At 41.1% G+C, this 10091-nt stretch overlaps 1 protein-coding gene across 2 annotated transcripts in view; it reads left to right on the top strand.

Moving 5' to 3' along the window:
• PPP2R5C (protein phosphatase 2 regulatory subunit B'gamma) overlaps positions 1–10091 on the top strand; it is a 189714-nt gene that overhangs the window by 56547 nt on the left and 123076 nt on the right. The window contains exon 1 of one of the 2 annotated variants that reach the window (XM_019518555.1): positions 4504–4694. The exons of the other annotated variant lie outside the window; for it this stretch is intronic. Coding sequence (XP_019374100.1) covers positions 4601–4694 — 94 coding nt within the window. The 5' untranslated portion in view covers positions 4504–4600. Of the gene's footprint in view, positions 1–4503; positions 4695–10091 lie in introns of those variants that run through there. 2 annotated transcript variants of the gene reach the window in all.

The raw sequence follows: 10091 nt of genomic DNA, 5'->3' as shown, positions 1-10091 counted from the left end.
AAGGTATAATGTTAAGTCCCCATTGGTGGTCTGGCTCTGCTCTGTAGGGGGAAGAGAGTCTCTACACCTCCCACAGCACTTGTGCACCTGCTTTGATCCCTTCAGTTGGAGAGGGGGTACCTCTTGGAGTACCACCTGGGTTACATTCAGTTGCTGAATGATGACAGGAGATAGCATCTACTTACAGTGCTTCTGACCTGTGCAAAGCTCTCTTGGATGTTCCAAAACTTCAGATTCCTCTCAGCTAGGCACTGCTTGCACCAGAAACAAAACTTGTCTCATGTTACATCCCTATTGTGACTGCTGCTCTGGACACCACCATCTACTTTACTGTGTCCTAACAGAGCATTTAACCTTCCTGTTGCTGGACTCAAAATCTTTGCATCTCTGCTGCTGTAATTAACAGCCACAGGGGCAGACATGCAAGAGGTAAAATGGGAGTTGATGTAGAAGAGGAGGTGCAGCATAGTCAGAGAAGAGAAATGCATTTAAGTGAGGTGAGGGAACCTATGAAACCATGCAGTTGGTCAAACTTTTTGCTGTAGTCTTAATTTTTAGTGTGATGTAAAACTGAATTTCACTTTGACTAAGTGCAAAAAGCCAGACTTATTTACAATATAATGTTCTCAATTTTGCCTGGGAAAATAAGAATCACTGTATTTACTTGAATTAGAAGATGATTCTGATTATAAGAGGACCCCCAATAATTAGATTCTGTATATGGAAAATTGTCTTGCCTTGAGTTTGTCCCCCTCCCACTGCTATAGGAGGGAAAATCAATCTGGGGAGTCAGGTACAGGTTTCCCTCGATTTTATGCGGTATATGCATTCCCAGAGAGCAGCTCATAAATCGAATTTGCATAAAGTGAACCCAGTTTACAATGAAATGGATAGGGATGCGTCCCCACAGCAGTGAGGGAAGGAGGGAGTGAGGCTAAGGTTGGGGCCAGGGAGAGGGTCATGGTGCAGCCCAGTAGCTGCAAGCAGGCGGCATCTGCTGCTCCCAGGGCTGCAGCAGGGGCAGCACCAGGCTCTTCATGGTGCTCGAGGTAGGCGGCATACCCACTCACCCCACTGCTCTGCTTCTCCTCACTCGCCTCACCCCGATGCCTGCAGCCACTGGGCTGTACCGTGCCCTGAATCCCCTGGCACAGTGCAGCCCAGCAGCTGCAAGCAAGCAGCGTCTACCAATCCCAGGGCTGCAGCAGGGGCGGGCAGCAGCCTGCAGCAGAATGAGAGCAGGCTGGAGCTGGCAACAGCACCAGGCTCTTCCCGGCGCTTGGCAGCAATGCTAGGAGGGCAGGTTGTCAGGAGTCTATGGTGAACTTTGGGGTGGCAGCAGCCCCCCTCCCATTGCTGCAGCCCACCCCGAGCACCAGGAAGAGCCTGGTGCCACCGCCAGCCCCAGCCCCCTCTTGTCCTGCTGCAGGCAGCTGTCCACCCCTGATGCAGCCCTGGGAGTGGCGGATGCCACCTGCTTGCAGCTGCTGGGCTGCACTATGCTTGGGGGTTCAGGGCAAAGTGCAGCCAGCTGGTGTCAGCCACTCCTAGGGCTGCTGCAGCAGGGGCTGCAGCTGCTGGGCTACACCATCCATGGGGGTTTGGGACACGGTCCCTCAGGGGGAGCAGAGCCCTGGGGGTTTGGGGCACCATAGAGCCCAGTGGCTGCAAGCCACTGGCATCAGCCACTCCCAGAGCAGCTGCAGTGAGTGGGTCCCTGGCCCCATGGCCCTTTCCCTCCCCCTTCCCCCTCGCCTCTGCTCACGGTCCTTTCCCCTCCCCTCACAAACTCACAGACCTACCTGCTTGGGGGAGGGAGGAGCGTGCCTATTCTGGTTGCATAACAGCAAATTCACCTCACATATAATACATTTCGCATATAAAAAGGGTCATTGCATAAGAACAAATTTGCATAAATCAAACCCACATACATCAAGGGAAACCTGTAGCTCCTTTGCCCTCTGTCCCTCAACTTCTTCCTCCTGCAGCCCCTTCTCCCCACTCCTTACTGTCAGACCCTGCTCTCCCTGACCACATTGTAGTGAGAGGCAAATTTGAAAACTAACCTTGAAATTAAACATGGCTATAGCAATTTTCATATAGTACCCATACACTTAATTCATTCAGAATTGACAGATGTTACTTGTTTAACTGCTGCCAGTTTTAGTACAGGAAAACTCTGTCAGCGCACTTTTCAGCAGCATTTTGGCACCTACTTCTGTGTAGTACAGACTATGCATGTTATTAGTCCAAAGCCAAAGGCTCATAATTTACCATGTAGTTCATTGTGCTGGGCCCCAGCAGAGTAGACAGCACTTCAAGCCACAGTGACCCCACAGCTAAGCACTGCTCAGTGTGGATGTGTACTCTAGATATCCCTTCCTACCCCCAGCCCCCCCAATGATTCATGTGCTAATAATCACACTCGTGACAGGAACTGTGTGCTCTTGTCATGAGACATGGGATGCCCCAAAAATGTATATGCAGTGACTCCCCATGACTTGAAAAAGCGTCGGTGGTGAGGGGGACTGCACTTAATGAGTGTTACCATATGTCTTATTCAGATGGGTTGAAGTAATCTGTCTTTGTGGTAGGTTCCCATCAGTGTGATGCGGGCCGTGTATTTTAGCCATGCTCAGTGTTGGCTGCATTTAATCAATGGCATATAGTTGGTTTCTGTTGTTGAGCACATGCTGCTTTTGGCAGCAGTTTAATGATGGTGTGTTTAGAGAGATTTCCTTGTATGTGATTACAAGACAAGGGGCTTTTCTTTTCCTCATGCTGATTTGATGGGGAGGGGGAAGGGGCAGGAGGCAGGGGAGTAGAGAAACCACCTTTTATTCAAGTAAACATGCTTTACTCTATAAAGGTTGTATTCCCTTGGTTCAGAAGAGTCTTGTGTTGGTAAGATCTTATTATATCTGGGTATAATCTGTGTGGTGCTGTACAAAACTTTGCACACAGTCTTTCTCCCCGAGAGTTTACAATTTAGAGTGGACTGACACCACTTGGCAGAGTTTATAGTTGGTCAGGGCATAATCCAGTCAGAAGGCAGAGCATATCATAGTGTAATAGACTTGGCTTTTGATGTTCTTTGCGTTGTGGACATAAATTTTCATATTGGCTAAAATATTCACAAATTCTAAAGCATTTCCTATGATTTTTAGTTACTTTGGAAGAGCAGGAGAACGTAGTTCCAGGGATCACGTATTATGCTGACTGTTGCTCTTTTCCCCCACCTTCTTGACAGACCTTCCCTGAACAAATGTTGATAGTTTAGGATGATGCTGTTAGACTTTAAGCCATTTGCATTATATTCAAAATAGCTTTTAGTACAAAGATGAGCATAATAATGTATGTATTTCTGTGAACAACAAAGAAAAAAAGAAATAATCTTGCAACTAATTGTTTCAAATAAATGCTGGCAAATTTAAAATCTTACATGGTTAAGAAATGTTTACGTGCTGTATCCCTTTAACAAAATGTTAAGTTATTTAAAAATGAAAGTTTAAAAAACTGTTGTTTTACATTTTATGCATTTTTCTTCACATTTCTCTCAAGTTATACAGTAAAAATCAAATGCTAGTTTCACTTAAACGCAGTGTAGGGTTCAGGTTGTTAGTGTTGCAAGGCTTGGATTTCAAACACTTGAAGCTCATGTTTTATTTATAAACAAATATTACGAATGGAAATTTTTAAAAAAAGCTGGATCTAATTTTTTCCCAGCTTGTAGTTCAAGTTAAATGTTAAGGTGTCTTCATTTCAGCTTAGAATATACAGGAAGGAATAAGATGTAAAAGCAGAATTTTATCTTAATAGAAAACTTTGCAAAATTTTCCTTGAAGGGTCCGTGTAATTACTTGCTAATTTTTTTTTAAATGCATTTGGCGTGAATAATTGAGAGGCTGATCTGTGAAAGGTGAAGTCTCTCACTAGAGTTTTATTCTAGTATATGGTAACATCCATATAGATTAAAGATATGTAAATGAACAGCTTTTGAAAACTAGCATTGAAGAAAGGTGCTGCCCTTCTCATGGAGTGAAATAATATAGCAATGTATGCTGTATGAGAACTTTTCTTGATGATTTGGTGAGTTTATTTTTAAAAGAAACTAGCTAAAATTTTGCTATTTCAGTACAGATGAATGCATCTGCTGCACTAAACGGTTTATACACACATTTTCTTTGCATATAACATGAAAACAGCATCAACAGAGGAATAATCATGGATATTAAGTCGTCTCTGTTCAAGCTCTTTTGTCAAGATAAGTTTGTTTGAGGCTTTGCTAATGTGCGCGCACAGGAAAAAAGGAGTTTTTGCTCAAGTTCCTGATGAATGGAGGCACAAGGAAAAGCAGACAAATGTAGAAGCTTAATACACAGTGACAGGCACACAGAAACCTCTTTTCATTTGCAGTTTTTTAGTGTCATTTTAAGTTGTCGCTCTTAGCCAATCAGATTTCTTCTAGTTGCTGACATCACTAACTAGCCAGTTCCCTCCAGCTGCAGAGAGCTTCAGTTTCTGTCTCTCTTTTTTTAAACTAAAATGGAGGCTGGTTTCTTGCCTTAAGGAGTACATTGCCTTTCCTGCTGAAGCCTAGATGTTGACATGTAATAAAGCTGGCAGCAGGATGGTGGTTGATGCAGCCAACTCCAATGGGCCGTTCCAGCCTGTGGCCCTTTTGCATATTAGAGGTGAGTTACTGTGTGTGTGTGTGTGTGTGTGTGTGTGTGTGTTAGTGAATTGTAACCCTCTTTGGCTAGCTAATAAATGGCTATTGTGATTCTCAGATAAGGAAAGCAGGAAGTCCTTTGTAACAGAATCCATTTCATTTTGATGTAGACCGAGTAAAACTGTGGGAATATAGAAATCATTTTTACATGAAATGCTGTTCGAAGGATTGAAGAAGTCGGAGAAGCATTGCATTCATAGTTAAAAGCAGGTTTTGCTGCTTTCTCCTGTGACTCTCCCATCCCCCTTTCAGGCTGTGCTGATGTCAAAGGATGTGAAGTCATTACCCCAGAAAGGTAGTGAGTGTGGGGGGCAGGGCAGAGCTAAGTTATCGGTTCAGTTTGTGTAACATTAATGTTTGTGCTGCAAAGCTTTTCCTGTGAGAACAAATTAGAACTCCTTAAAAACCACTACAGTCCTTAGCTGAATGTGGAAGACATTAGAAAAATACCAAGCATTAATAATGCATAAATAATGAAAATATCTGGTATATATTTGGAAAGCATTTCTTAGAAGTGATTTTTTTTTTTTTACTTTGTTCAAAAATTGGCGTTTGAAATTTGAATGGAATGTTTTTGTAATTTTGTAGAACATTGAGATTCATAGAATTAAGAATACTTCCTAATTTTACACTTTGCAAAAATTCTAATTAAAATAAATCTTAGCATGCTTTTTTAGGGGAAAATATATATCACTTCTTGCAACTGCTGAAGTCTTACGCTGATACGTGTCTGTCTTTTAAGCTGTAAATAACGCGCCCCCCCCCCCAAACTCTTAACTGGTTATTTAAAGTGAGTTGTTCTGTTTTTAATGTCTGTCTTTCATTGCATTTTTCTTTTATAACTTTTTATGAGATCAAACTCTTCAAGTTGGCCTCATCACATCGTATAAGAATTGTATTTAGGCTGTATCAAAAAACAGATGAATATTTCATTAGGTACTTCATTACCTAATTTCCCCAGCTTTCTCTAACATAAAGTAAAATTATTCAGAAGTACATCTCCAAACAAAATGTAATTCAGAAACGTACTATATGCAGCTCCTTTTATTAAGAACCTGTTATGAAAATTGAAAATTGTTAAAAAGCTTTTTTTTTTTTTTTTGAAGCAATTTAGAGAGATCAGAATTCCTTGGGGTACCTTTTTAAAAACAGTAATATTCCCCATCTATCTGAAGTGCAATTGAGTATGTCATGGTAACATGGAAAGTTGGCCTGTGTGAAGAAAAAATATCCCACAAATCTGAGCCCATGATCAAGGGAACACAGCCTCAAAGGACTGAACTATAGGCAGGGTTCCAGTTTAAAGGCTGGATTTTCTGGTACCTCGGGTTCTAAAAGAACTTTTTGGGAATTCAGATGTGGAAAGTTTATTGAATAAATTTTGATTTAAAATGAATAATACATTGTAAACAATAGCTGTGGTATTACTTTGAAATTCCTTGCCTCATGACCTTTCAGCGCTACCATAATACAAATGGAGGCCAATCTGTCATGCACATCTCAGTGTTAGAAAATGTTTTAGCTTAGTGTTGCCAAATTTTGAATTTTCAGTGTGCTTCCAAATTTTGTATGGATAAAAAAAATAGACTGTGGTATGTGTTCCTCTTTTTGGAGGGGGCAGAGAAGGGGTTGCAAGAGGCTATCACATCTTTAAAAGGACCAACTGAAATGCTGGCACTTGAGAGAGAATATGATTTGAGTGTTTGGTACTGAAACTTGGAGAAGATCTTAGGCACTAGAGAAAAATGGAGAGGGTGTGGGGCTTAATGTTGTGGGGAGCAAGTGGATATCAGCAACTGTTGACAGGCAGCTGGCTTAATAGCCATGGTGCATCCACAGTTGATGGCTAAGCATAGGATATATGTAAATCCTGCTGTGCTTAGACTATATATTAGTATAATTTTATATTTAATATTTATAACAATATTATGTGTTTTAATATTATATAGTTTTTATAATAATCAGCAGTGAATTCTAGGTGCCAAAAGCAAAGAGGCTGAATATTCTTGTGCCTAAAAGCTAAGATAGCTAGGGAGTGAAGTGATGATGCTTATCTTACGCATAAGAGAACACTAGCTGGGAAATGGGAGATCTGGGTTCTTGGCCCTTCTCAGCCTAAGGAGATTCCTATCCTAAGCATTTTTATGTAGGTTTTATGTGTGCTTTTTTCCCCCCTGCCCCTCCCCAACCCACACTCAAGAGTGTCCTCGTCACTCTTCCGTAGAGTTATGTTCCCTTTTACCTGCTCTTTTCTTACCATTTGAATCCTGTATTTTCTTCCCAGTCATCTAGCTTTGACAATAAGGTTGGAGACTTTCTTCATTCCAGTCTTGTTTTTAATTGAATAGTTAAGACCACTCTCCTGGGAGTGTGGGAGATGTGGGATTTAATCCACTCAGATTGAGGAAGGCCTGGAACCCAGGGCTGTCACTGCCTGCATGAGTGGTCTAACTGTGAGGTTATTGTCCAAAAAGTGTGTGGTGATGTACTTTTTAATTAAAATTGCTGTGAATACTGAATTGAGTGTCATAAGGTTGGTATTGGGCATGGTCTGAGCTTGCCTACTGAACTTGGGGGACTTGGGCACAAAGGGCACTTTTACATGTGCTCTGGGGGTTGGCGGGCAGCATTTTAATTAGAGCATCTCTGAGCCACTCTAATTAAAGTGCTGCAGCGTCTCGTGTGTCAGTGTCCTCACACTTAAATAGTGGCAGGGGCTTTTGAACTAAAGCTCATTTGACAAGCTTTAGTTCAAGTGCCCCTGCCATCATTTTGAAGTGCGTGGACACTGATACACGAGGTGCAGAGGTTGGCTGGAGCACAGTAATTACCACGCTCCAGCAGACTCGATTTAATTGAGTCTGCTTCAACACACTAATTACAGTGCATTGGAGCAGCTGTCACGCTAATGTACAGGCACTCAAACGTACCTAGTTTGTGGCCCCTAAATAGCTTCTAAGTGTGAGGTGCCTAAATATTCTGCTCAGTCATGGTGGAAACATGTCTGGGTTCACAGAGCAACTAAACTCAAGCACCTGTGAGCCTTCAGGTGCCAAAGTGGTTAGGTGTGACTTTGTGAAATGCTTTCTTGGATTTAGATGGGTAATTCTACCTAGGTGGTGTCTGGGTGCCTGTGTCCTTTTTATTTTTCTCTTGATCTGACCCTGCGTGTTGGTCCTGAAACCTCATGAGAAATAAGTAAATACCAGCATTGAGACAAACAGGGAAGATCACACCTTTGTCTCTGTTTTTGTCAATTTTGTTGCAGACATAAGGCTATGTTAGAGTCCATTTGAATGCAATGGGGAAATTTTTTGTTGGAGGTCAACCTTATTTTTAAAAGTGGAATTTTAGAATTTTGCTCTAAAAATTTAAAGAATGTGTTTTTGTACCAGGTCTATGGCTATTCTGTCGCAGAAAGAATGTATCATGTAGTTTGATTAGGATCATATGTAATTCTTCAGTCTGTGGATGTAGTCTTTCTAATCTTTAGTTCAAACTCATTGCATTGGCCTATTGTATATTGCTATTCCAATTAGCCCATTTTGAGGCCACTAATTAGGCTATAACATTTTCAGCCTAGCCTTGCTCACTTTTGGGCACATCTGTTCAATGTGTGAAAGAGAGATGAGCAGGATTTGTTAAAAAATGAAAAACTACTGTCTTAAATACTATACATTTGTACTTGATATGCAGGATTTTTTTTAAAAATTCCTCCCTCTTGGCAGGAGTTGAAACCTTGTTTTCCTGAGACTGCAGACAGCTTCACTCTTTCAGTTGCTTACAACTTTGCAAAACAGTAGCGCAGTTACTCTAAAACTAGACTCCGGTGGCTTGTTTCAGTGCCCTGTGGATAATAGGGAAATTGCCAAAATTATATTGATTTATATTTCTGTTGCTTACACCTTACCCAAGTAGCAAGAGAGAAGAGCAATAATTATTCAAAGGGTAGGAAGGTCCAAGAATAGACAAGTGTGTGTTGAGCGGGTCTGAACAGACAAGGATCCTTCTCCCTCATACCCCCCCATTCTTTTTTTTAGCTAAGAACTTAGCAAAGACACTTCCCTCTCAGTTCCATTTCCTTAACAATTCAAGGTGCGTATCCCTGAAGGATGCCTACTACAAAAAGGTTGAGATACTTGATAGTGCTCTAGGTTGCAACTAAGAGCAAAGGGGAATACAAATACTATCTACCTGAAGTTTGTAGGGAAAAGGGTGTGTTATCTTCATTAGGATGCCCCTTGGTCTTGCTGTTGAGTTCTTTTGCAGCCACTAAGTCAGATTTCCCATGGAAACTTCAGCCTTTTGAATTTTGGTTGGAATTAGAATGACATTTTTAAATTTCCAGCTGAATGACCTTAGCAAAATACTTTATTTGTCATTTGTAGGTTACTTCTTGGTTAAATTTTGACTAAATGGGTTATGTTCCTATGAACTATTTCAGTGGAGAACTGCTATAATATTTTCAACTATCTTAACAGCTACTTTTTTAAATTGGGTGTCTGCTAAGTATTTTAAGTGTAGAGAAAGCAAAAATAAAGTGTGGGAGTCCTTATTTCCTTAAACACAGTACCAGAAATGTTTGTAAAAAATATTTTAAGATTAAAAAAATAACATACACTTTCCATACTTGATGGTGTAAAAAAATATTTGTATTGGAGAGAAGCAGTGTTTAAAGCTAGTTGCTGCTTTCTTCTTTTTCTTTTTTTAATAAATAGCTTAAATACATATTAAAGAAACTAGGAAAATGAGTTCCTATTTCCTCCATTTGCAAATTGCAGCCTGTCTCTGTTAGTCTTTTACATCTACTTAAGGGTAAGAGCTTGTGTACAGCCAATTACCATGGAACAGCTGACATGTGATACAGCACAACCTCTTTTTAGCCCAGAGTAGACTGTGTAGCCATTCCCACCGAGGGCAGGCATATTGGAAAAATTGTAGATCTCTCTTCTCAATGCAAGCATGGCCTACCAGCTGCCACTGATGTAGGGGGAGGAAGGAGAGACACTTTAAACAGTTTCCGTTGTAGATGCAGCTTTCTCTGCCCAGACTTTTTTTCTTTGTGAAGTAATATTTTACTGTGAGGCTATCACTGTGGAACTGCAGCTAGTAGTTCAAGTGACAAGGTTAATATAAAGCCAAAGCACAAACATTTTTACCACTGCATTGTCTAATCTACTTTTGCTGTATCAGTAGCAATGCAAGCATTAGCATAGACATTGCCTCAGTGGTCTGTATTCTCTGTGGTTTTACATTGTCTCTCCATGTTTTCAAGAGGTTTTGTTGAGATAGTGAAAACTGTGAAGGAGGATGGAAACTGGAAGGTTTAGTGAGTCTAGCACTTGCAGGTTTTTTTCCC

The sequence above is a fragment of the Gavialis gangeticus genome, unplaced genomic scaffold (assembly GCF_001723915.1).
Source record: "Gavialis gangeticus isolate Ggan-Ray unplaced genomic scaffold, GavGan_comp1, whole genome shotgun sequence".
In the NCBI taxonomy this organism is placed as follows: domain Eukaryota; kingdom Metazoa; phylum Chordata; order Crocodylia; family Gavialidae; genus Gavialis; species Gavialis gangeticus.
This window is presented reverse-complemented; position numbering and strand designations above follow the sequence as displayed.